Raw genomic sequence first — 27,486 nt, 5'->3', positions numbered from 1 at the left:
AACAGAATTATTTTTCAAGTGAATCAGGAAAGGTGACTAGACCAATTTGGAGAAAAGAAACAAAACTGCTCAGTGAAAGCACAAACATACTCTAAGAGAATGCCCTTCATTCAACCAGAACCTTTCTGAATATCCACCAAAAAGATGTATATTTGTTTTTGTGTTTTTCAGTCTAATTCCAAGCTAAAGTTGGTACGAAGCCTGGCTGTCTGTGAAGAGTCCTCTGCCCCATTTGCTGATGGGCCTCTAGAAACCCAGGTAGATTCCTTATAAAAGTGTTATTTTTCAGCATGGCATTTGGCTGGGAAAAGGTCATATAGCAACCACAGCACATCAGTTGTAGACTTGGAAATAGAGTAAAAGGAGCTTCAAAGCAGACTGCTGCAGTGAAACCAAGCATGAATAAGAGCATGAAGAAAGAGCATAGTTCTTCACATCTGGACCACCCAGGATGATGCTGACAAGGAGTGCCCAGGGCTGGATCTTGTTTCCCCACCCACACCTTTTCCTTTTGTTAGTTAGAAGCAATGTCATCCAAATCCTATGCCCAGAACAGCCCGTGTAACTTGAGCTCTCCATATAGAAGGCTGTGATTGTTGGAGAGAAGATGTGGACTGTGTCCTTTTGGTAGAACAAAAACTAATATAAATTAAGCAAACACTTTCCAGTGAGAGGATGCTACCACTCCAAGAGTTCCCTTTTTGGGGATTTTAAGGATGGTCCAGAACTTAGAATCCTTTTCTCCTTTGATTGTGTTTCTTTTCCCCCCCTAATCCAAGGATATCATTCAGTTGCATATCAGCTGCCCCTCTGACAAGGAGGAAGAAAAGTCCACAAAGGATGTCTCTGAAAAAGAAGACAAGGACAAAAGTAAAGAAAAGGTTCCAAGAAAGATGCTGTCTAGAGGTGAGGACACCCTCTCTCACACATTCCAGGACCTGTCTCTGCAGCTTCCTCTCCTTCCGCCTTGAGGCCTGCTGGCCTTTCTGGACCAGTGGTTCCCAGTGTCTCCTGCTTGAGGAAGTTGTTAATAGCCTGCAAGCTTGTTTGTGGAGTTACCTAACTAGGTTATTTCCTTTGCAGTTCTGTTGACCCTTCCTGAGGGAGTCAGTCATAGACAGCTACCCCATCCACATTGACACTATCTGTAGGAGGACACTGGTTCCTTGTTTTTGTTTTGTTTTTGTTTTTAACGCTGTGGATTTATCACTGACACAGACCATCATTGGAACCAGAGTCTCCAGATACCATTTATATTTGGGTTTTGACATGCCTGGACTGAATTTTTTTTTAAATAGTGCAGATATGGCGGTTTTTGTTTGTTGGTTTGGGGAGGGTTTACTTTTTGTTTGTTTGGTTGGTTGACTGGTTGGTTTGGGGGGCCACAACCAGCAGTGCTCAAGGATTACTCCTGACTCCTTGCTCAGGAATCACTCCTGTCATTGCTCAGGGGACCATATACGGTGCCAGGAATCAAACCCAGGTCAGCTGCATGCGCCCTACCTGCTCTACAATTGCTCCAGGCCTTCAAACATGTTTTTAAGCTTACCCAGAGATGTGATTCTACCTTTTTGATTCTCATTTCTCCTGAGCAGATTATGGGTTTCAGCATGGGATTAGAAACCAAAGCAGTTTTATTTATTTCAAATTTTATTTTTTTGTTGTTGTTGTTGTGGTTACTCTAGACTCCAGCCAAGAATACACAGACTCCACTGGAATAGACCTACACGAATTTATTGTAAATACACTGAAAAAGAATCCAAGGTAAGAGCATGATTTGATGGAAAGGGGAAAGGAGTCAGGGCAGGATTCCCAAAGGCCAAGCAACTTTGCAGAGATATTTTCTAATACTAAAAACTAGAATGCCTGCCCTACACCCTCATTTCTCTCCACTGTAGTTTTACTGGAGGGATGTTGAATACTCTCATTGACATTTCTGCTTTCAGAATAGTTGGGGAAAATTCTGTGGAGAAAGAATGCACAGAAAAACATGAATGCTTAGGAGTACTATTAAAAAGCACAGGAGAGGGGCTGGAGAGCTAGCACAGTGGATAGGGCGTTTGCCTTGCACGCGGCCGCCCAGGTTCGATTCCCAGCATCCCATATGGCCCCCTGAGCACCACCAGGAGTAACTCCTGAGTGCAGAGCCAGGAGTAACCCCTGTGCATTGCTGAGTATGACCCAAAAAGCAAAAAAAAAAAAAAAACCCACAGGAGAAAATAATAAGCTAAAAAAATCATAATTGCTTTGTATGAGAAGCTAAAATCACAATTGCTTAAATCCTATAATAAGCAGATGAATTCGAATAATAAATAGGTGTATAAAATACATATTTATATGCATATGACTGCCAACAGAAATAGGTGTCAAATGTAGCAAGCAAACTATATAATAAGGTGACTCTGTCAAATGAATACCTGATTATTTTTCTTCTTAAAATAATAGATGAAGGGAGCTTGAGTGAATAGTACAGCAGGTAGGGCGTTTGCTTTGCATGTGGCCAATCTGGGTTTGATCCCCAGCATCCCATATGGTTCTCTGAGCACAGTCAGGAGTGATTCCTGAATGCAGAGCCAGGAGTAACCCCTGAGCATCTCTGGGTGTGACCCAAAAAGGGAAAACAGAAGACAGGTCAGGGATGCTCAGGAGTTCAGCGTTTTTAATCCTCTGTAGGGATTTCAACCTGTCCCTCCCTTCAAATTCTATAGTAAGCAACTTATGTTTTTCAATCTTTGTTTTCAGAGTCTACCAAAGGGCTGATTTTTGTTTTATTTTAATCTTTTTTTTTTAACAGGGACAGAATGATGCTGCTAAAATTAGAACAGGAGATTCTGGAATTTATTAATGATAACAAGTAAGTTACTTGAATGAAACACACACCTAGAGATGGGTGGGGGCATTAAGGGCATTAGGAAGAAATTTAGGTACAACTTTAAAATATCCTCTCAGGGGGCTGGAGTGATAGTACAGCGGGTTGGGCATTTGCCTTGCACGAGGCCGACCCGGGTTCGATTCCCAGCATCCTATACGGTCCCCTGAGCACTGCCAGGAGTAATTCCTGAGTGCAAAGCCAGGAGTAACCCCTGTGCATCGCTGGTTGTGACCCAAAAAGCAAAATAAAATAAAAATAAAATAGCCTTTCATCTTTCCTTAAAGTCTGATAGTGAAGTAGTTACTAACTGGGAACTAATAATCAGAATGAATAAGTGAGGTTTTTATGGCACAGATTTGCACTAAGAAATAATTTGTATCTTTTCAGCAGCTTGCCCTTGTCCCATATTTTGTTTTTCTTAAATGTCTCCCTCTTTTGCTTTGTAGACTTACCATCAAGGTGGGTGAGAGCTTGTTCGTACAGAATAAAGAGGATAGTGGGTCAGAGTGATCTAATGTGTAGATAAAGAATCTGAGAGAGGATGTGCCGGGATGTGGCTCAAGTGATAGAGCACACAAGGTTTCAGCACCAACCCCTGCACCATATGTACCCAGCCCCTACCCTGACCCCTGCCCAGCACCACTGGGTACAGCCCTCGATGCCCTGAGCATAACCAAGACTAGCCCTCATAACAGTAGCAAAAAAAAATTAAGATGAAACTTTTTGCTTCCCATTGAGTAAACATCTTCCTTATACTATGTTTCTTCTAAAAAATGACCCTCTTTAAACACTTGTAAGAAAACTTACAATTAGCTGTTCCTGCTGTTATTTTTTTTCCTCCTTGGGTTTCCCTTCAGTAACCAGTTCAAGAAGTTCCCTCAGATGACCTCATATCATCGGATGCTGTTACACCGGGTAGCTGCCTATTTTGGGATGGACCACAATGTTGATCAGACTGGAAAAGCCGTCATCATCAACAAAACTAGTAATACAAGAATGTAAGGGAATAAACCACTGATAAAGAAGACCTTCCTGGGAAGCCTTTGAGTAGAAGAAGGATTAATATGTCTCCCTCTGAGGAGGGGGACAGAGTTGGAGGCTGTATTATATCAACTCCTAGACTCTGTGAGACCTTTCAGATATTCTCCTTTGGAAACTGCTATTATTGGCCCTTGGCCTCTCTTCATCGTCCCCGATAGGACAGATATATATAACTTTAGGGGAAAACAAGTTTATAGATATATAAATAACAAAATCTGAAGATTGTAATAAAAGCTGCATGTGCTTAACTATGTAAACACAATATATATCTATCTATATATCTATATAAACTACTAGCTTTTCAAAAAAAATAACACTTCATATGCTGTTTTAGATGCCTGCCTTCAGTAATCCCAAGTGACAGATGGAATTTAAGAGAACTGTACAAGAAGATGTACTTCCTAACAAAAGTCTTATTTCTCCCTTCCACATTTCTCTCCTAATCCCAGCCCTGAACAGCGGTTCTCAGAACATATAAAGGATGAAAAGAATTCAGAATTTCAACAGAGATTCATTCTCAAGAGAGATGATGCCAGTATGGACCGAGATGATAACCAGGTGAAGAATGGAAAAGGGGTGGGCATATAAAAAGAGGCTGCAGTAAGAGAAACTGGGAGGGGGAAAAGGATTTTTGTGGGATAAGTGAAACCTGAACTACCTTACTATGGAAAAATATATTGAACTATACAGAGTTGGCACTGGCTTAATGTTGAGGACTGACTGTGCTTGCTAAGCTGAACGCCACTCTTCTAGCCCCAGAGAATCATGGTGCTGAGGTTTGCTGGGGTTTCTCATTTGACCTGGAACTCCCCAGTTCTGCCACTGACTTCTAATTCCATATCATTTTTGGATAAAGCAAATTCCCTTCCTGCCTTAACCTCAATTCAGCTGGTGACTTCATTCTTTTTTTCTTTAATAATTAGGGATTTCTTGGGGAACCACAAAAAAGCTACTTTATCCCACTTCCACTCTTATCCTAGCACAGAGATAACCTTGAACTGGAAAAGTTATATTCTAATTTACCCATTTATAAAGGTGTTTCTGATCCCTTTCTACAAACTCCTTAATCTTTTTTCCCAATTCCTCCCACCAAGGTGAGTTCATTTGACCTTTGATGCTGGGAGTCTCAGGCAGTATCCCCTTTTTAATTGACTCCTCAGGGAATAAGAAGTGAACAGTCTGCCCCATCCCTCCATTTATGAGCCTGACTGTGGCCCACTTCTAACCTGCCCCTAAAAGAAGATCAGAGATAAATTTACTAGCAACATAGTAAATTTACTGGATCCAGTCTGTTTCTGCCTGGCCACCAAAGAAGGGTAGGTGGAGATCTAGGATTAGGGTTGAGTTGAGGAACTATGAGTCATGCAAATTAGTGATAACTTTCATATTATCTCTAGGTTAGGGTTTGTGTACTTGGTATACCCTGTGGTCTTATGACCAGGGCTTTTCCTGATTACTACTTGTATGTCTTAGGGAGTCCTTTTGAGGAAAGTGCCTTTATCTATTGTGGACAGGACATTTGGTTTCACTGAAAGTTTTTAAAAGTTAAAAAATAAAGGTTTTTTTTTTTAAGAAAACAAGAACCTTTCCATCCTGATGCCCTTTCCTCCATTTTCTCAGAACCCTTTTCCCGTGTCTCAGGAAAGATTCAGTCCCAGAAGTACGCTGGGGCTGAGTGAAATCTGCCTCTGTTAGGGAACTTTCATCTCTCAGCTTCAGGCTTGATTCATAATAGAACAGGCTCTGCGTACTTTCTGTCTGTGATATTAATCCTAAAAGCTCAGGAATTGCCATTTTTAGAGTATTTCCCTCAAACTGAACTTTGTTTTAAATGCATACTACCAGTTATCTCTTTTTATCCTCTCTCGAACCCAGTATAGATTGGGGGTTACCAACCCCACGTGAAGCATATAAGAAAAATGGGGTAAAGGGATGTTAAGTAGAGTGAAGTCATGTTAGACAAAGGTCACAGAGTTGATATCCCACCTGACCTCAAAGAGCATCAGACTCTTTCAGTTTCACCACTCTGCCACTGGTTTGCCAGTGCTAGGGGCTAAGAACAGTGTAGCACCTTGATGTCCTGTGTCTTCTTGGAATGGGATTTGTGACAGGACAGTTCTGAAAGCTTAGTAGAAATGAAATCAGGTCCCTCTAGAGATGGGTTAATATTAGGAAGAGATTAGAGCAGCAGTCTCCTTGGTTGCTTTCAAAGCCCCTGGATTGAAGGTCAGACTCTTTCATGACCTGAGGACATTCGTTTGATGGGTTATTTCCATCAGAGCTTCTTGCCTTCAAAAGCAATATGGACGGGAACACTGGAACATCCTTGCAAAGACAATGATCCCAACTCACAAACCAAGAAAGACTAAGAGAGAGTTAGAAAATAAGAATAAGGAGAGTTGGATGACAGATAACCCGCAGTGGTGATCTGCCCGGCCAGCCCTTCTAGTCAACTTACTACATTTGTCAGAGAATGTCAGCTCCTCTGTCCTCATCTCCTTTTTCTCTTTCTGTCATTCTGTTTCTCCCCTCCATCCACCATACCCTGTTTCCCCATGCATCCTTTCTGTGCTACTCTCCTTTCTTTTCTCTTTTCCGCTTTGTGTTGTTCTCCACTCTTTATTTCTGTAATTTCTGACTTTCCCTCCCTCCAATTGCTATAATTGAGGTGAGAAAAAATTCTTAATCTTTAACTTTAGGGTCAGTCTGAGATTCCAATGCCAAGGCCCTCTTTGCTGAGCTGTATGTGACTTGGGTCTCCAGGGTCTGGCATTAATTGCTAACAAAGGGATGATGTTAAGTGCTAGTTCTGCAAAACTCTTCTCTACATTCAGCTCTGCTAATTACTTCTCCCTCTCTAGTCTTCCGTCCCTTGCTTCCCCCACACCCCACAGCAATGTTGCTATTCTCTGAGCTATTCTCTTGAACCTTGCTGACTATAGAATACCCAGTTACTTTAGGGAAGCAGCCCAATCCTTATAAGTAGTTGTTCTTGATACTCTGGGGGAGGGGGTGGGGCGATGGAGAGACCCTCACCATCCAGAAAACCTGATCTCCCAAACTGTATGGTTAGATGTTCCCAGTGAAATCTGTCCAACACTGGAAGTTTTCTTTTTATTTTTCCATTTTTTGATGGCAACTATAAACTCTCCCGGTTTCTCTTCCTTGCTGGTGTGCAGTGAGCTTGCAGTACGAGGAGAACTTAACTAGCTTAATTCTGCTCATCGATCTAGATCAGAGTTCCATTGCAGGATGGAAGGAGGAGCAAGTCAATAGAAGAGAGAGAGGAGGAATATCAAAGGGTCCGAGAGAGAATATTTGCCCGAGAGGTAAGTGTAGCTTCTGAGAGTTGTCAGCCCATAGTTTTTAGCTCTTAAGTTTGGAACTGTGACTGGAATGAATCCTCCATAAATGTTTTATTGATTTTTTCTTTTTTCTTTTTTTAACCAACATCAGCCAACCCCAAATTTGATCTCTAACATTAAATCTGTCTTATTGGGAAATTGCAGGTCTTTTATTTGTATTACTTTTAATATACTCTGCTGTGTAGCACACAAAGAGAACAAATGGAGTGGCTGAATGTGGTAAATATAGATTGAAAATAGAAGTGGTTTTGGCAAGGCTTATGGAAGGGCCCTGAACCTGCCTATTGAACCCTCCTACCATTTACCCTCTTTCACTTCCACTATCCATTATGGGCATCTTTGCTTCTAAGTGGAAGACCTAATATCCAGACAGCCTATGTATTCATCTTGTTTGCCCAGCCCTCATTTTTTCAGGACATGATGGTGATTGTTAAACCACAGATCTAGCATCCATTTCCTAAACGCTACAGTCCACATGCACAGAGGGTACCATTCACTGTTCTCGGTAATCCTTACCTAAATAGGAAGTCTCTTTCTGCCTATATTTCTTACCTTGCTTCTTAGACTGGGACTGGTTTTGTGGGCCAAAAGGCAACGTGAATCATTTTAGGCAACTTTATTTATAAAATATGTGGGCCATATCAAATGTACTTGGTACCCCTATGTCTGATGGCCCCTGCCGACCAGGTTGAAGAAAAATATAGCAGAAAATCAGAAAGGTTGAGAATAGGTGAGAGAGGGACACACCTCTCGGAAATATAGAATCTAGATTATAGCACTATCTTACTATAAAATTAGCAACAAAAAGGAAGAGCCAAATTCCCCTTGTTGTCCCAAAATGGCCATTTTTAACTAATACACTTAGATGGACACTGCTCCTCTTTCATTTTCCCAATCTCCTCTCCCTTACTGAGACTATCTGTAGTTTTTTCATTATCACTTAGCCAGAAAAATAGTTTTTGACTCAAGGAAACTGAATTTCCCCATGAACTTGCTCAGTTGTCCTAGGAAATTCAAGAGTTCCAAGGACCTTCACCAGGAACAGATGCATAATAAACCTGTACAAGGAGAAGTCAAAGGAGAAGGAATTTTCTTTCTCTGTTATACAGGGCAGAGTCTGGCAAACTCCCCGTGGCGTACCAAATATGCCAAATACCAGTAACAATGATGGGTCTCATTCTCCTAAAGAGCCTTGAATATAATCTCAGGGTTAGGATGAAAGAGACGTTACTGGGGCCTGCTCGAGGCAATCGACGATGAACAGGATGATGAAATGAAATGAAATGAAATGAAATGTTATATAAAATACTGCCGTTCTGTTGAAAATAAAAATTGTCCTCTAGATTGTTTATAGTCTTATTTTTTTATTTATTTTTTATGTAGGAGTACTGCTATTTATTCAGCCACTGATTAGCTGATTGAATTTGGCATGAACTCCACTGTTCATAGTCTTTTAAAGAGGGTTTTCTACTTTTACCTGAAAATCATTCAGGTGGAATGAGAGGAAAGGAGTTGTGTGTATACATGACTCTCCAGTGATGGCCCTGGGTTGTGGACCTAGCATGTTGGTAGATGGTCACAGCAACTATTTATATAGTACTGTCTTTCTACCACTATTCTTAAGACTTTACATCAATTAATTTTATCCTCACACTAGGCCTATGAGGTAGGTTGTATTATTTTCCTCATTTTTCTAAACAAGGAACTAGGTATAGAGAGATTTAGTAAATTCCTAAAGCCATACTGCAAGTTAACGCAAGAACTGATGTTTGAATACAAATAGAGATTCCAGAATTTGTGGGGGGGTTTTTTGCTCTCTTTTGCTTTTTGGGTCACCCCCGGCAATACTCAGGGGTTATTGCACTACTCTGCACTCCTGGCAGTGCTCAGGGTACCATATGGGATGCTGTGGATTGAATCCAGGTCCGCCGCATGCAAGGCAAATACCCTTCTTACTGAACTATTGCTCTGGCCCCAAGTATTCTTAACCCATAAAGTGAACCACCTCTCACTCTGCTCTGGGCTCTTTAGAGTAAGAAGTACCAGTGACGTCATCTGTGATGAGTTTCTCTGCTTTACTGTCACTTGGAAAATGATATCCCATGGTGTCGGCCATCAGAAAAGCCACAGATACTCCAAAAACACAAGGAACTTTTAGTAGGGTAGTGGGACTAGTTATTGGTAAGACTGGAACATTTGATAACAAAGTCAAAATTAGCTCCTCACTCCTTTTTTCCTCCTGACCAGTTCTCTCAAGCCAAATATACATACATATATATACACATACATATGTGTATATATATATTAATATTAGGATTGATTGCTTTCTTTTCTTTTTACTCTTGATGTGGTAGAGGCATCAGGAATCTCAGAGATGTAGATAAGGGAAGTGGCTCAAACCCACCAAACTCCATATTCCCAAGTGAGGGGCAATCAAAGGGGACTGATTAAGGGTGGGCCTGTAGCTTGGGTTCAAGTGGAGGAAGAGAGTAGCCAAAAGAAACGGGAAGTGGCACGAAGGGTGTCTGGATGGAAGTGCTGCGGCGGCAGTGGCCCTCTCTGGAGCTGAGCTATGTACAGGGTGAGCTGCCTGCAGCTCGGCCGCTGGACACTCTCGGCAGCTCTTCCTAAGGCTCGGGAGTCTACCACAGTGGCTCTGTCGGGGAACAGGTCCCAAAAGGAGTGTGTCAAGCTTTCAATATTTGTAAATTTATTTCTAGACTCTGAAAATTACCTGCTTTCCCAATTTCTTGTTCTCCTTGAGTCTCAGGTCAGAATGTCTTTCATGTCAGCCACTGTAGAGGACAGAAATGACATTGAGAATGAATGACCAAAAAAACTAAATTCCTTTCTCTCGTCTCCCTCTCCCTTCCTTTGAACCCACCTTCCAGGACCTAGCACACCAATTACGTTGCTCAGCTCACTCTGGAGAGAATAAATTCGGGGCTGACAAGGATAGAACAGCTAGGTTAATATTTCCTCTTCCTCCTTTCCATACTCCTACCTTTCTTTATCAACCTCTCTTAAAATACTCTGGGAAGGCTGCAAAACCAAATGTTCTTTTCCATTAAAGGTGAGAAGTCAGTTTGGGTGTATGGGTGTGGATGTCCCTGCTCCCTCTCTCCCTGTTGGGGGGTGAGCTTGGTTTGAGGACCTTGGGTATTCATAGCATCATGGACACCCTTTTCGGTTATGCCATGCTGTTTTCTTATAAGTTATTTTCCGTTTTCTCCCCTTCACCTAGACTGGCCAGAACGGATATCTAAATGACATCAGGTTAGTACCACTTAGCATGTTCCCTGCTTCTCATTGAGCTTTGTCAGTGAGGTTCATATAATCCTGTAATGATGCTTTTCTTTGATGTTAACCAACAGACTCTCCAAAGAAGCCTTTTCTTCTAGCTCTCACAAGAGAAGGCAGATTTTTAGGTACCTCTGTGTGATCTATATCTCTCCTTGTTTTGTTTTCATTTAAGTTTTATTTTGTTTTGCTGTAATCTTTCCAGCGGAGTGAGTTTGCTCCATGCATGGCTGCTTGTGGAATAACTCAGTTTGTGGTTTTTGCAACATTAGATATTTTCTCCCTTAAATAAATGGCTTCTGCTAGATAATTTGTTTTTATTGTTGCTGATTTCATTTTAAGATCTGGATAGGTAGTGAAGGGGACCAAATAGATATGTCTGCTCCCCTCCCAGAAGTTTGCTAGAATTAGGGGGAAGAGTTGAGCATTTATTTATATTAAGGTAAAAGAATGGGTGTCTTCTGCCTACCTTTCCTGAGTCTATGGAAAGATGTGAAGAACTAATCCCTAATCCAACATAGGGAATACTTTGATTCTTTAAGAAAAAAAGAGCATAAACATACACATACATAGTTTTCTATGTAGTTTTCTCTTTGGGACATTGTCTGCCTTAGGTTGGATGTAAAGCATGTTTTGTATATCGTTGTCCATGACTTGTTCTTAATGTTGATGAAAACTGCTGTATTAACTTCTCCAGCGCCTAATCTCCATTTTCCACAAAGCAGTCATGCCATCCTTCCTCCCTTGATGTAAGCCTCTTAGTTCCAGCCCAGAGGATCACACAGGTGTTGGTGAGAGCAGCACTCTCTTAAACCCTCTCCCTGCACCAGCTCATGAGTAGCATATTCTTCCCAGTGTTCTTCCCATGTTCTTCCCAGAAAATCGATAGGGAACTTATGCATTCAGTATTAGGATTCAGATCTAACCCTTTCCAAAGGGGGCATCTCACCTTTTGAATCAAACAGTCAGTAGTCTCATACCCAGCCCAACAATGCCCTGTCACTGCTGTCCTTGCTAAAATTCAGGACATTGGGATAGTAGTATTTCCTATTCTTAGGACAGAGAATTTATTTTCCTTTTTAGAGCTCCTTGGTCAGTGTCTCCCAAAATGTGCAATACTGTCCCTGTGTGGAGTGGGGGGGGGGGGGGGCGAGGGTGGAGGTACCGTCCCCGGGGACAATAGTAGCCTCAGGTACAGTTGGGGGGCCGCTTTCATTTGTTTGCTTAAAGAAGGTAGATTTCTAGGAGGTGCTGAGTGATTTTTTTTCCTGAAAAGAAAACAGTAGGCAAATTAAGTTTAGGGATCTTTCTCCTAGACCTTCCATTTGAAGAGCCTTCCGAAGATAGGGTTCTGCATTGTTGCATTGCTGGTGTTGGTCAAGATAGAGTCCCCTTTGGGAAAACAAAAAAAAGTTCCATGTTGTATGTTTAATATTGTATGATTTGAAAATCATCCCAGAAAACCATTTATTTTTTTAAAAGAAGTTTTAAAACTTACTTCTCACAGGGCTGGAGCGATAGTACAGTGGGTAGGGCATTTGCCTTGCATGTGGCCAGCCGGGTTCAATTCCCAGCATCCCATATGGTCCCCCAAGCACCACCAGGAGTAATTTCTGAGTGCAGAGCCAGGAGTGACCCAGGAGCATAACTGGGCATGACCAAAAACTTACTTCTCAGACTTAATGCCCAATGCTTTATGTTGCCAAAGTATACTGTGTCTAATTCATTTCTGATATTCTGATTTGGTTAACCTATTTACATGTAAGAAACCAAAAGCATAGCAGTTAAGTAGATGACCCCAGTTTACTAATCTGTTGGTGACAAGACTAGGACTGACTCTGTTCAGTCTTCTTTTGTTTGTTTTGGGACCAGACCCAGCTGAGGGGTTATTCCTGGCTCTGTGCTCAGGAATCGCTCTTGGCAGCGCCCAGGGGACCATATGGGATGCAGGGGATCAAACTCAGGTCAGCAGATGCCAGGCAAGTGCTCTACCTACTGTACTGTCTCTGTGTCCCCTGTTCAGTCTTCATTTCACCATACTGCACCAGCTCTCTACAATGATCACCCCTTCATCTCTAAGTCATGTTCCATTCAGAGTACTAGTTCAGATTCACTGTTAAAAGTGATGCCCCTGTTAGTACTCTGGAGCATCAAATGACATCGCAGAGACAGATAATAGTTTGAAGGATCTAGTTGGGCATTACAACACTCTCCTATCCAATCCATCTTTTAAGCTGTTACTTTCCATACTGAGTTTTGGTTGTAGATCTGCATCATCTAAAACGCAGCTACATGTACTCTTGGGGGTAACTTCTTTCTCTGTTTGGGTTCTAGTTCAGAACTCCAATGGCTAGAAGTTGATCTTCTCTGATTGCTTGATAGCTTTCTTCCCAAGCTAGTAACGGACATATGGGTACACCAAATTTCATCATCCACATTGGCAATAACTGTGGCAACTTCCCAATTCTTTGAAATATTCTGCTCCACTAATAAATACAACAGAGTGAGGCTGACTGATATTTACTGCCACTTCTTCCACAGGCCTCTCCTCTCATTCCCTAGACCCAGTAAATGGGATTTTTTCACCAACACTAAATCTACTTATGAAAGCTCAGTCACCTCTGTTTTCACATGATTATGAGTTGTAAAAGATCCCTGACCTTCACTCCCATCTGTCCAACCAACACAACTCAATGCAGTGTTCAGAATTGAGTCTTGATAGCTATCTCATTGCCTTTTTTTTAGTGAAGTAGAAAGACATACCAAGAGACTTATATTTAGTTATAGAGAAGGGAAGCTAGCTCTCTTCGAGAAAAGACTTCATCTAGTCTTTCTAACCCTCCCGGGTGTGGTGCACTGATCCAGATTAGTCAGAAGATCACTCAGAAGGTCACCACACTGTCTACATTTTGAGTGTTTTACCATCTCTGTTTGGGGGGAACTAGATAATTTCAGAAGTGCTTGTCATTTTAACAAGTGTTTGACTCATCTACTGTCTGTCTCTGGTAGAGAATTATCCTAGTTGCTAATATAGTGTTTGATTTAGGTGTAAAAGATTATTAGGAGTTCTCTTGAAAAATTCAGGCTGTGTTGTCTAATGACCAGCCTCTTCCACTGCCATTACTAATTCCCTTACCCAAAAACACAAATATTTATCGAATCTTCTCAATTAGATACCTCTGCCCATCACAGTCATGCTAATTGTTCTCACTTCCGGTCTGGTTGTTCCTGGAGAGTCTGGGTTGTACTTCATTCTTGTTTCCCATTTTACTTTTGATACCTGCAAGAGAAAAGGGGTAAAATTCTGGGAAAATTTTCAGGAAAAGTTGGGATATTTTAACTACATAGAGAGAAGCATTGGAATCACATATATATATCTCTCCTTTTAATTCAGAAGAATTAGCATGTTCCTAACCAGTTGTGCCTTCATATTCTTAGCTCACCATGACTGGCTTTACCAAGATGTAAAATATTGACCTTAGAGCTGAGAATATGCTCCGGCAGAGCCCTGGATTCATTCCAGGCATTGCATAATCCCTGCAAGCACCATTGGGGTCCTGGTGACATTCGAGCACATCCAGGAGTGTGTTGGGTCTTTGTGTGTGGCATGTGCAACAATAAAGTAATAAATTGGGACCCTACCATATGTTTCGCCCATTTCCTCTATAGTATTTTAATAATACAGTATTTTTAACAGTATATTTTAACTGATGTACTGTTAACGAAAGGTATTTTCTTTCTCTCTCCTTCCGATATTTTTCTTTGTTTGGATTTTTTTTATTTCAAAAGCCTTCCAAGTGGTGCCCAGGAGGCCCATAGATACCACCACTACCACCACCCAGTGATTTTTTTCCTTTTGGCTTTTTGGGTCACACCCAGCAATGCTCAGGGATTACTCCTGGGTCTTCATCGGAGGACCATATGGGATGCCGGGGATCGAGCCCAGGTCAGCCGTGTGCAAGGCAGATGCCCTACTTGCTGTACTGTTGCTCCAGTCCCAGCCCTCCAAGTGATTCTTGACCAACTGGACCATCTGTTTATTCAGTGCAAGGGCCTGGAAACTCAGTGCTTCTTGAGCCCTGCTGTGCAGATTGACCTGAAAATGTTTGGAGGCTTCCAGGACCAAACCTAGCAACTTGGTAATGCTGAAGGGATCAAGGGGTGCTTAGGGTAGAACAGGGGTTAGCCACGTGGAAGGCCTGCACCGTAGCTCCTGTACTCTCTCTGGCCTCTGTATTTTCTGTTATTTTTTGTCCCTTAAGACAAAATAACTCTTTGCTGGAGTAACTCTTAGCCTGCTGCTTTTGAAGATAAGGGGATTGAGATGAAATGCTAAAGAGGAGGAAAAGCAAAGTGCAATGAATTTGCTAAATTGCTTTCTATTCTACGTGCCAAAATCTTCGATTGTCAACTGGTTTCCTTAGGTTATTAGTAATAGGAGATGCGGGATATGAAAAAAAATCCTGTTCTTAGTGGATTATTGATTCATAAGCAGTATGAGCGCACAAGACTTAAGCGTTTTCAGGCCTACTACCCTGCCTGTCTTGAAGAGTATACCTGTTTGTAGTCATAGTGATCACAAGCTGTCTGTGGTTATAAACATCAAGATACCTTGATGTCTCCAGAGCAAAATCAGAGTTGAACCCCATTTGTCAGTGCATTGTGCTTTGTCTAGAGCAATAGAGTTATTAAGACGAGGCAACTAGGCATTGTGAGCACCTCTGCTCTTTGCAACTCTGGGTGCCAAGAGCATATTTGCTTGATCTTGCAGAGAACATCAGCCCTTAGAGACCTTGGAACCAACTGTTCCTAGATAGCAACACAGAGCTTCCACAAAAACATGTCAGGTCAATTCTAGACGATTGAATTGAATACTCACAGCCTGCCCCTTTAGTCCACTGTTCTCTTCCCACCCTGGAAACATTATGGCCATAGGCAGCACTCTGCTGGCTTAGAAAGATGTTATGTGGAAGACCTGTCTGGAGACTCATCCATGCCATTAGCTACTTACCTTCTGGCATTGTTAACTTCTAGGAGTCATCTCGTTTTAAAAACTCCCAGGAGGAACTGGTATCCCTCTGCTCCCTACTATTTTGTGCATGTGTGGGATCCCCGCAGGTGCTCAGGAAGAAACCACAGCCAATCTCAGCATCATGTATGTGGTTTCCCATCCACCTCTGGTCTGGTGTATTGAATTAGTTGCCAGTGCACTGTCTTCCAGGTTTGCTCTGTTCTCTTTGTTACTGTACTGGATCTTGTTCTGTCCGCTCCCATCAATTCTTGATTGGCCTACCCACTAACAAGAAATCAGTGTCCATCCTCCGCCCACTCCTCACCCCTTTCTTACTATTGAAGGAATAGAAATGAACTCTCTCCTAGCCCTTCTGCTGAAGTGGTAGGTGGGGGGTGCTCTGACCACTGTGCTCTCTGCAGGGGGAACCGCGAGGGGCTGAGTCGCACCTCCAGTAGTCGCCAGAGCAGTACAGACAGCGAACTCAAATCTCTGGAGCCCCGGCCTTGGAGCAGCACAGATTCTGATGGCTCTGTTCGGAGCATGCGTCCCCCCGTCACCAAAGCCAGCAGCTTCAGCGGAATCTCTATCCTCACCCGAGGTGATAGCATTGGGAGCAGTAAAGGTGGCAGTGCAGGACGGATCTCCCGGCCAGGTACCACCTGCCACGCACATTATTTCTCACTTAACTTCCCCCAAACACTGAACAAAAGCCACTTCCAGCTCTATGCTTAGGGTCCCTCCTGGTGGTGTTCAGGAACCATGCAGTACCAGAGATCTAACGTAGGACTCCAGCATGCAAAGCCTATGCTCTAGCCCCTTCATATCCCCAACTCCAGTGTTTACTTTGAAAAAAAGAAAAACACTTGTTCTGGAGCTGAAGAGACAACCCGAAGATCTGAGTTGCATGTGTGGCATGGGGAAGGCCCAGACTTGATCCCCAGCACCTCATGGTCCCCTGAGTACCACTGGAATGATCCCTGAGCACAGAGTGAGGAATAGTCCCTGAGCACTGCCAGACGTGGCCCCAAAAGTCCAAGAACAAAAATTGTCCAATATTAGGCCCTGGAAGTCTTAACAAAACCAAATGAGGGGGAATTTTTGGGGGGATCTATTCTTCTTTATAAGTTTTGTGTTGACTCTGTGTCCTAATTGGGGGGAAAATGTGATTGGAGTTTTGATTATCTGTTTATTTTTTTTGTTTGTTTTGGGGCCATCCCCAGCAGTACTCAGGGCTTATTCCTAACTCTGCACTCAGGGATCATTTCGGTAGGGCTTGGAGAACCTCACAAGGATTCAACCTGTGTTGGCTGCATGCAAGTGCCCTGTCCACTGTACTATCTCTCCGGCTTCTGTTTGATCTGTTTTCTTACTGCGAGGGAACGTTGCTCTCTGTCAGCCCACAGTCACGTTGCATACGAAGGAGGGGATGCTGACTGCTTTCTTCTGCGGTCTCCGAAATTCTAAAGGCTTTGTGGAGCAGAGGGAACCTTTAGAATTTAGCCATTTGTAATTGGTCTGTAGCTGCCGAAACACTAACTCAGAGCTGCTGCAGGGGCTGCTCCATGGAACACCGGGACGGGGAAGGGGCCCGTTCACTGCATCTCAGCTCTGCCTCACTGGTCTCTGTTTCACACTCCTGTTGCCCCTGGGATCTCCGTCCAAAACTTCTGCAAGATTGTCCTCAGCAGACATCAGTTGTGGTCAAGACTGTTCCTCTGACTATTGAGCATTGCTGCCCTTCTCTATAAGCTCCTTTCAGATCCCACTGCTTCCTCCTTTCCCTGGTCTTCATCTTCTATTTTCACTTTGACACTAGCCTCAAGCTAGTTTCACTGCTCCATCCTCAACCCCTTTTGGAAGCAGTTGGCCAACCTAAAACCACATCAACCCATCTTTAAAGCATTCATGTTGAGGGGCCAGAGAGATAGTATGGTAAGTAAGGTGCTTTTTCGTGCATGTGGCTGACCTATATTCAATCCCTGACATCCTGACACCCTACATAGTCCCTGAGCCTCACCAGGAGTATGCCCTGAGCATCCCAGATATGGTCCAAAACAAACAAAAACTAACGTTGAAGTAGGGAGGTAGTACAGGGGTTAAACATTTGCCTTGCACATGGCCAATCCTGGTTCAATCCCAGGCACCACAAATGATCTCCTGAGCACTTCGAGGAAAGATCCCTGAGTACAGTCAGGAACCAGCCTTTAGCACTGCAGGGTACAGCCCAAAAACAAACAAAATTCATGTTTTTTTTTCTTTCCCTGCATAATAAAGACCAAATTACTTAATAGAGCAAACCAGTTGGCACTCAGTCTCATTTCTAGATGTACAGCTTCCTCTGGGCTTCTAGTTGCTTCTCTGATATGACATTTGTTTTGTCATCTTTTGGTCTGACAAACTTGCCATTTTCTCTTTAAAGCCTTCCCTAATTCTCCCGGGATCACTGCTGCCTCCTCTTTGCTTTCATGTGCTTTCATTCATATTGCTGATGCATCCCTTATCCTTACCGTACTATAATCACAGTGCAGATGTCCTTCTCCTACCAGAAGATCCTCTGCTATGAGGACTGCATATTTGCCTTTGTCTTTTCAGTTTATTGCACAATGCCTGGCATCTAGTAGTTACTCGGTAAAAAATTTGGAATGGCTCTGTGGTAGGAGAAACAGAGCAACAGTACAGCTGGTGAGGCACTTACAGCCAACTAACTCAGGCTCAATCTCCGGCACCCCTGAACACTGCATGAGTGATTCCTGAGTGCAGACCCAAAAGTGACCCCTGAGCATTTCTGGGTGTAGCCCCAAAACAACAACAACAACAGCAGCAAAGACCTGAGTTCAGTTCCCATCACTACAAAAAGAAAAACTATTGGGGTGTTTGGGAAGGGGGTCTCCTAAGCAGTGCTCAGGGAGCCCAGGGGCCACTCCAGGTAATACTCAACCGCTCTGGCCGGATAGTTCAGCACTAGGATCAGAGGATGCAGAATTGATCAGGTGCTGAGACCACCAAGGCCTCCCTGGCAGTGCTCAGGAGTCCTTGTTTCCTCGGGTTTGAATTTACATCCCGGCTCACACTGCTGACCACTGGGCTAACTCCCAGGCCCCACCCCCAAAATTTTAAAATAAAATTATAATTTGTGGGCCAGAGAAGAGTATCTCAACAGGCTGTGCTGCATGCTTTGTGTCCAGGAGACCTGAGTACTCAGTGGTGCACGGTCCCCTAAGCATAGCCAGGAATGAGCCCCAAGGACAATGCCTGTAGTCACCCCTGAGTACTGCCAGATATGACCCCAAACAACAAAAAGAAGAAAAAAGGAAAGAAACGGTGTGGGTGGATGCATGACCTGTGCAGTGAGGAGCATAGCCATATGGGCAGGTCTGTGTCTCTGCACCTGCATGCCCTGGAAAGGCAAGGTTGCCTTCCTCACCGCCTTTTTTGCTTTTCTGGGCTTAGTCTTGCTTCAGACCGACCTCAAAACACGTCCCTGGTGGTACTTAGGGACACCTCCCAGCGCAGTGCTTAAGGGCTCAGTTCTGGGAGTGACTCTGGGCTCTTGAGTGTGGAGCATATGCCCCAGCCCGCCCCTTAAGCCTTCTCCTTGGCCCATCTCAGCTGCATGTCGGAGATGCTGCAAGTTGAGAAGGAATGCAAAGGAAGACTGGCATTGTTGGTCCTGAGTAGAAGTCTGCACCTTCCCAAGAAGTAAACATCCGTGTCCTTCCTTGTCGGATTCTGGGCACCTCAGAGGAGATGCTTCAGCAGGCTCACGTTTTGTTCACTTCCAAAACCAAACGTCCGCAGCCGAGGTGGCCGTCACCTGGCAGAAACCTGGCGAGGGGAGGGTTCTCGGCAGCAGGTCCGCTCAGTGCAGCCTGGCTTGTTCAGGACTCTCCCTCGCGGGGACGGAGGGTGCGGAGGAAGAGGCTGGAAAGAGTGGAGGCCTGAAGCTGGCCGCCGGGGCGGTGTGCTCACGGCTTGTCTCTTCTTTGCCTCAGGTATGGTGCTCGGTGCCCCAGAAGTGTGCAGCCAGGTGCCCTCATCCCAGTCCGTCCGGGGCCTTCTCCCCTGTACCGCACAGCAGCAGCAGCAGCAGCAGCAGCAGCAGCAGCAGCAGCAGCAGCAGCAACTTCCTGCTCTCCCACCCACACCGCAGCAGCAGCCACCCTTGAATAATCCCATGATCTCACAGGTGAGTCACTGGAATCCCGCAGCTCTTTGTCATGCCAGCTCCGGAAGCCTGTTCTGGAGGCAGGGCCCTCCCCCATTTCTTACTTGTTGCTTGTAGGCGTAGAAGAGTCGAGGCAGAGACTGGACCTGTCACGGATGTCAACCTGGGATTTTTTCCCTCAGCATTTCCTCCTTGTCCTTCTTTTCAGTGCTGCCTTTCCCCCACGCCGCACTGCTGTGCCCCATCCGCGTCTCTACCCTCTGTGATTGGCAGGGTGATCGTGCTCACTCTGTCCACGTAGGGAGCGTGGAATGCCCACAGCTCCTACTGTGGTCTAACAGTAGATCCATGCGGCTAATCAGCTCGTATGGAAACGAGGTTTGGGTGAAAAAGAAATACTCAGTGCTCCTGCCATCCTTTGACCGTGTGGCAAAAGCCAAAGCCTGTGCTGGTTTTGTTTCCCGTACCCTAAAGGAGGTCTCCTCTTCCTGCACTGGATGGCAGATTTTGGTACCTAGTAAGATTTGAGTTTTAAGTTTTGTTTCGGTGGAGACCATGCGTATTCTTAAAAGAATTAGGTCCTAGTTAAATTGGAACCTCAGTTATTAGATTGAAAAGTCTTTCGTGCAGGTTCAGTCCCAGGCACCTCATTTCCTCGTGGTCTCCCGCACACCACACATAGTCCCTGAGCATCGCCAGCTGTGACCCAGGGCAAACAAGTTATTTAGTCTTCTTAATCCTCTGAGGAGAGTGATGCTGAGCTCTTCACTTATTTTCTTCCATGAAAAGGACTGTTTGTAAACATAGCCCATGCTTTATCCTCAAGTGTTCTGTGGTAGTCAGGAAACACACTTGTCTATACTCTTTCCTTGGCTCCTGTAATCTAAGTTCTGGTTTCACCTCCCACCTTTCTCCTCTCTGTAATCAGTTAGTGTAGGCTGGCCTCAATATATATTTCTTCCATACAAGTCCCAAACCTTAGTGACCCAGTCCCCACCCCACATCCTGTGAAATGGAGCTAAAATAAAGTGAAGAGCTAGGAAATCTTTCTGTGACCCTATGTAACCTACATGCAGATCACTCCAGTGTTTCATCTTTATATTCTTTTTGTCTTAGTTATTGTTACTGGCTTTGGAGCCACAGCCACCAGTGCTCAAGGGCTACTTCTGGCTCTGTGCTTGGGAATCGCACCCAGCAGCGCTCAGCAGACCATGCAGTGTCGGGGCAGAGGCATGCATTCAGCCCACTGCACTATCTCACTGCTCCCTCTTTGTATTCTTGACTCTATTCTGCCACTGTCAGCCTCTTGAAGTGCCCTTCAGATCAGTTCCTCTGGCTCCCTACTGAAGCAGAGCTGGCTTGTGTACTCTTTCCTATCAGTGACTTTTTTGTTTGTTTGCTTTTGTTTTGGGGGCCACATCCAGCAGTGCTCAGGGCTTACTCCTGGCTCCTGGCTCTGTGCTCAGGAATCATTCCTGGTGGGGCATAGGGATCTATATAGGGGGCCAAGGATTGAATTCAGGTGGGTGGGCCATGTGCAAAGCAAATGCCCTATCCATTGTACTATCACTCTGGCCCCTCCCTGTCAGTGTCTTAGTTCAGACCTAGGAGTTGGTAATCTCTGCTTTTCTTATGTGGAAATATCACTTTTCCAAGGGTCAGGCTTTTTTAATTTTCTAAAATATTTGTATTTATTTTTTATTTGGGGGCAACACCTGATGATGCTAAGGGGTTATTCCTGGCTCTGCATTTGGGAATTACTCCTGGTGGTGCTCAGAGGACTATATGGGATGCCAGGAATCAAACCCAGGTAGGCCACACGCAAGGCAAGCACCCTATCCATTGTACTCTCTTTCCTGCCCCAATATTTTTACTTTAATACAATTTTTGCTCCCCTTTCTCCCTTAGTCTCCATCTGTTCCCAATCAGTGTCAAAAATCACAGCAAGAGCGGAAGAGGTATAGAGAGATAGTAAAAAGGGTTACCAGAAAAATAGTACAGAAGTTAAGGCACTTGCCTTGCTTAAAAATTTTTTTTAAGGAGAAAGTTCCAGAGAAATAGTACAGCAGGCCAGGCGCTTGCCTTGCTTGTGAACAACCTGAATTCTATCCCCAACACAAAATATAGTTCCCCAAGCACCAGGAGTGGTCTCCTTAGCACAGAACCAGGAGTAAGCCCTGAGCACGGCCAGGTGTGGCCCTAAAAACAAAAATAAAATAGTAAAGAAAGAGAGAGGCCGGGGGGAGGAAGACTATTTTGGAATGTCTAGATCAGGGTTTCTTTTTTTGGTGGGGAGGTGCTCAGGGGTCACTCCCAGTGGTATCGTCAGGGGTCCCTAGGGTGCCGGGATTGAACCCAGGGCTCTACCTAACCTGTTAAGCTCGCTCTCTCTCTGGCCCTATTTTATTTTTCACTGATGTACCATGATTTACAATAGGGCTTATGATTTAGGCGTACAGTGTCACCACACCACGTTGAATACCAAAGTGCCAGCATCCCCCACCACCGTCTCTAGGTCCATTCTCATCCTCCCACATTAGCAGACTCAGTTCTATGGGCAGAATCTCAGAACTTGTTTTCTGGCCATTGTCTGACCCCTTCCTTTGCTTCTGTACACTCCACATCTGAGTGAGATCATCTGGGTTTTGAATATCCTTCTCCCTCTGACTCATGCAGCTCAGCATGACACCCTCAGTTATATCCAAATTGCAGCAAATTGCAAGGTTACATCTTCTAGCTAAGTAATATTCCATTGTGTGTATAAACCATAATTTCTTTATCACTTATCTATTGTTGGACTCGAGTGTTTTTTAAGACCTTGGCTGTTACAAGTAGGGCTGCAGTGGGCATAGGTATGCATATATACTTTTTAATTAACATTTTTGTGTTTGAGGAATAGACACCAAGAGTGGAATTGTTAGGTCATATGAAAGTGACTTAATTATTTGAGAAATTTCTATAGTTTCCTATAGAGACTGAACCCGTTGACAGTCTCACTAACAGTGACTGAGGGTTTCTTTTTAACCACAGCTCACGAGCACTGGCTGTTCCCAGACTTTTGAAATGGACCATTCTCACTGATGTGAGGCATAAGTCAGAGTTCCTTAGACATTTTCCACTTGCAGCCCCTTTTTATACAACGTAGGCAACCACTATAGAAACACCTAGAATTCATTATGTGGTTGATTTTTAATAGTTTTTGCTTGCTGGCATTGTTCAGAAGCTTTTCACTGTTGTCAGTTTTTTTGTGACCTCTTCATTCATTTAGAATTTAAGAAGTTAGGGTCTGGGGCCAAAAAGATAACTCGCTTGGCTGTAGTGCATGCTTTGCATACAAGTGTTCGATCCCTCAGCATCACTGGAAGTAACCCCTTGAACACTGCGCCAAGAGTAACCCCAGAGCACTATCAAATGTGGCCCCAAAATAAAAAATAAAGGAGCTAGGGGGCCGGAGAGATAGTACAATGGGTAGGATGCTTGCCTTTCATGCAGCCGACCCGGGTCAATCTCTGGCACCCTGTATGGTCCCCTGAGCACCATCCCTGAGTGAGGAACCAGGAGTTATCCCAGAACACCTCTGGGTGTGGCTCAGAAATGAAAAAGAAGTTAAAGTCTAGGTGACTAGCCTTGAGTCACTTCTTTTTACAGTTGGTGCCCTTACGTACCTTCACTCATCCCCACCATTGTACTCTGATTGTTTTTATCTCAGTACCAAGGATCAAACCAGGGCCCCACACACGGAAGGCAAGTGCTCTACTGCTGAACTCTATTCTTGGCCCTTAACAGCTGTTTTGGATTATACATAGAAATGTTATCACATGGTATTTGCCTGTCTGGGGTTGTTGGGGTTTTGGGGGGCTTAGGGGACAGATTTTGGGCACAACTAGTGGTGCTCATGAGCCACTTCCTCTTCTGTCTAGGGAGCAAGGATTGGGGTAGGGGATCTCTCTGATGGTGCTCATGGGACCATGTGATGCCAGGGGTCAAACTGGGGTCGACCATAAGCAAGGAAGGCACTTTAACCCCTGTATGATCTCTCTCGTCCATTTCTTTACGTCTGAAATTTATTGTTGAGGTTAATTGCAATCTCAAACTCCTGACTAAAAAATATTCCATATTGGGGGCCAGAAAGTACAGCAGGTGGGGAAATTGCCTTGATGGGACCAACCCAGCTTCGATCCCCAGCACCACTTGTGGTCCCGCAATCCTACCAGGAGTGATCCTGAGCTCAAAGCCAGGAATAGGCCCTAAGCACTTCTAGGTGTGGCCCCAAAACCAAAATAAGAAGAAGCTAAATAAAAATTTCCAGTTTAGTGTCCCTGAAGCACTTATGTAACTGCAGTAGTATTCCACTCTCCCTCCGTGTTATTACTTTTGTCCCTCTCCACTTTCTCTGTCTCTTTATCCCTTTCTTTCTCTTCATATTTTTCTGTTTATTCCCCCCCATATCTTAGCACAGGGCTACATTCAAGTTTTTAAACCCCAGAATACTTTAGGGTTTAGATTCTCAAATGATGTAACAGTTCAGAGACAAAGGAAGCAGTTTTACACACACACACACACACACACACACACACACACACACCACGTATACACGCACGCGCGCGCATACACACACACACACACACACACCGTGCGCGTGTACCCGGGCACATTGCACAACACTGTGCTCACCCTCAGAGTGATCCCCAAGTGCAGAGCCAGAAGGAAGCCTGAGCACCGCCAGTGGTGGCCCCAAAACAAAAATAAAAAATGAAAAAAGTGCAGTGTGCATACTCTAACACCTTTTTCCTTCAGAGAAAAACTGAGAACGGGCCAGAGACATGGTACAGTGGGTATGGTGCTTGCCTTGCACATGTCTAACCTGAGTTCAATGCCCAGCAGCCCGTCTGGCCCCCTGAGCACTTCCAGGAGTAATCCTGAGCACAGAGCCAGGAGTAAATGCTGAGCATTGTCAGGTTTGACCCAAAAAAAAGAGAGAGTGCTGGAGAGATAGTTCAAGGGACTGAACCCATGCCTTGCATGTAGGCCTGGGTTCAAGTCACTGTCACTTCGTGGCCCATCAAATACCACCAGGAACAGGCCCCAAGCCCTCACTTTGGAGTCATCCCTGTAAGGTATGGCCCCAAAACTAAAATAATTTTTTAAAAGAAAAATAGAAAAACTCGGACTGGAGAGATATAGTACAAGGGATAAAATACTTTCCTTACATGTGGCCAACCTGTGTTTGATCCTGAACATATGGTCCCCTGAACAGTTCTGGGAGTAGCCCCCAGGCATCACTGGATATGGAACAAACACCTCCCCACCCCCAAGGAAAGAAAGTAGTTATTGTTAAGCTTTGTATCCAGAGTTATTTTCCCCAGTGCTGGCCAAACTTTCCCTTCTTGGCAGACCTCTGCTCTTAAAGCCTACCTTTGTGTCGGGTATCATGTGAAACCAGTGGATGCTGGTTTAGAAAGCCAGCAGCCTGCCTTTTGACCAGTTTACTTAAAAGTGGAGCGAATGTCCTAGGAATGAGCCCTCCGAAGCTTTCCTGGGGTCTGATCAGACCTGTAGGAGCCAATGAGCTAGCTCAGAATTCACCAGTAGGAGGCACTCACTGCCCCTCAGGGCCAGTCTTTAGCTTGAATCTGTTCTTTAGAAGTTCTTTGACTCAGATCTTTGAGACTATCCAGGTTTTCTTCCTGGATAGTCTCAAAGATCTGAGTCAAGGAACTTCTAAATAACTTCCTGTCATTCATGGAATGACATTAGCATTGCACTGAGACCCTATTTTTATTATAACCCTTCTTCAATCAGAAGAAGAGCGCTATTTTCCTTTCCACTTTCAATGCGAAATTCACAAATGTGAGGGAAAAAAAGGCAAAGTTGCTTGACATTTCACCATCTATGTGTCACTCCCCCCCCACACACAGCATGTAAAGCCTGAATGAAGCACAATTAGTCCTCCCTTCAAAGAGAGGACACTAGGGTAATTAAAAGGGTTGAAAAGTCACCAGCACAAGTTACTCGCAAGGGGCAGCAGGGACCAGCTCTGTGTGTCCGAAATATTCTTACTGAGTCTCTGCAGGAGAGCAGCGAGGTTCTGTCTGGGGCTGTGGCAGCCTCTCTTGCAGGTCACACAGTGGAGATCTCAATAAGCTCTTCCTAATCAAGGTGATTAAGTAAGTGTATTTAGTCCAGATATCAGGATTCTTCTCTGTTGGGGAGGATATCTTCTGATCTCCACACTCCGTCTCCAGATCTCCTGAGTCCCCTCTGTGAAAGGGTCCCCAGAGATAGATGGCAAAAGAGGTTGTGTTGGTTCCCCATGTTCTTGATCCCCTCAATTCAGAGCTCAACCCTGGTGAGCACATGTACACCACAGACTAAAGGATTGAGGTCCAGCCCCCCACAAGCACCCCAGCCAAGTATGCGCATATGATCCGTTAGTTGCAGCACCAGCAGGGGAAGGGGAAGGACTGGGCCAGAACTGTGCTCCTCCCCCTGCTCTGCCACCTGTGATGCTGGATGCCTGATTTATGTCTCTGAACCTTCGCATCTTAACCGCGAATGCAAGTTATCATAAGTCCCTGCAGGATTGTTGTGAGTCTGTAGCAAGATACTGTCTGCAATGACAGCAGGGAGAACTGTCACTTCCCTTCTCTTTCTAGCCTTCCACCTTTCTCCCACCCCACCTGCCTTCGGGGGCTATGACTGTGATTGAGAATTGATCAGCTGATTGAAATGCCTAGAGGGCAAGAAGAGAGAGAGCAAAAACTAATTGTCCATTAGGCAGTTGAGAACACAGCATGTTCTTCATTTTTGAAGAATTCTCCTGCTTTAGGGCTAGTGAAGGAACTGAAGGGACGCAAACCTATTTCTCTTTAATTCCTAAATTGCTCCTTGTTTTGTTTCTGGGGCCTTTTCTTTTTCCATAGTGCCTTCACAGCCTGGAGGAGCAGAGAACAATCCTGAGCCAGAGGAAGTGGCTAGAACTGGCTGTTTTTACTGTCTCTGCCCTGGGGAGGGAGCTGGTCCTGTTGAATGAGCACTTCCTCCGGGAGCGCTGTGGGGCGACGGGAGCCAGACCTTGGATGACCCCCGTGCAGAAGCAGTTCAGCAGTACAGACAGGAATCCCTCCTCAGTGTGCATCCAGGGAGGGTTATGATTGCGCTCCCCAGGAATCCTGTGTTCCAGAAAAAATAAAAAATCGCTTGGGGGAAGATGGTTTGGAATCAGGCTGCGGACTCTGGTGCTCACCGCAGCTGCGGGGCGGCGAGTGGCTCCTGCGCCAGGTTATGTGGTGGCCCTCTGACAGGAGAGGCTGCCAGGTTGTCGGGGGATGGGCGCCATGAGCCATCCTGGCCTTGCTCCTCAGCCTGCTCTCAGCCTTGCTGCTCATGTGGATTTCTTTTATGATTAACCGTGTTGTTCCTTCCTTTTCCCTCCCTGCCTCTGCCCCGCCGCCTCTCCTTGTGCCTCCCTTTTCTCTTCCCTTTTCCACATGCTTCTCTGCTGGTCCACAGCCAGTCCCGGCTCTGCAGCCCTCTCCGCAGCCTGTTCAGTTTTCTCCAAGCTCCTGTCCCCAAGTCCTTCTGCCAGTCTCTCCGCCCCAGCAGTACAACATGGTATAACCCTCAGACCCCTTGTTGTCTTGTCCATGTGTCACTTCTCTCTGTGGGTGTGTCTGGGTCAGTCTGTAACAACCTTGCATAGCCACCATACTTTCCTGAGGGCCAAGTT

At 44.7% G+C, this 27,486-nt stretch overlaps 1 protein-coding gene across 6 annotated transcripts in view; it reads left to right on the top strand.

Moving 5' to 3' along the window:
* Positions 1-27,486, top strand: part of R3HDM2 (R3H domain containing 2) — a 210,072-nt gene that overhangs the window by 161,241 nt on the left and 21,345 nt on the right. For 4 of the 6 annotated variants that reach the window (XM_056117493.1, XM_056117494.1, XM_056117495.1 and 1 more), the window contains 12 exons: positions 172-258; positions 780-906; positions 1,686-1,764; positions 2,795-2,854; positions 3,730-3,870; positions 4,363-4,471; positions 7,147-7,242; positions 10,523-10,554; positions 10,653-10,706; positions 16,012-16,244; positions 19,585-19,778; positions 27,270-27,371. In XM_056117493.1, coding sequence (XP_055973468.1) covers positions 172-258; positions 780-906; positions 1,686-1,764; positions 2,795-2,854; positions 3,730-3,870; positions 4,363-4,471; positions 7,147-7,242; positions 10,523-10,554; positions 10,653-10,706; positions 16,012-16,244; positions 19,585-19,778; positions 27,270-27,371 — 1,314 coding nt within the window. The remainder of the gene's footprint in view (positions 1-171; positions 259-779; positions 907-1,685; positions 1,765-2,794; positions 2,855-3,729; positions 3,871-4,362; positions 4,472-7,146; positions 7,243-10,522; positions 10,555-10,652; positions 10,707-16,011; positions 16,245-19,584; positions 19,779-27,269; positions 27,372-27,486) is intronic. The other 2 variants (XM_056117497.1, XM_056117498.1) reach the window with 2 other exon arrangements.

This window comes from Sorex fumeus, unplaced genomic scaffold (assembly GCF_029834395.1).
Source record: "Sorex fumeus unplaced genomic scaffold, SorFum_2.1 ptg000035l, whole genome shotgun sequence".
Classification (NCBI taxonomy): domain Eukaryota; kingdom Metazoa; phylum Chordata; class Mammalia; order Eulipotyphla; family Soricidae; genus Sorex; species Sorex fumeus.
This window is presented reverse-complemented; position numbering and strand designations above follow the sequence as displayed.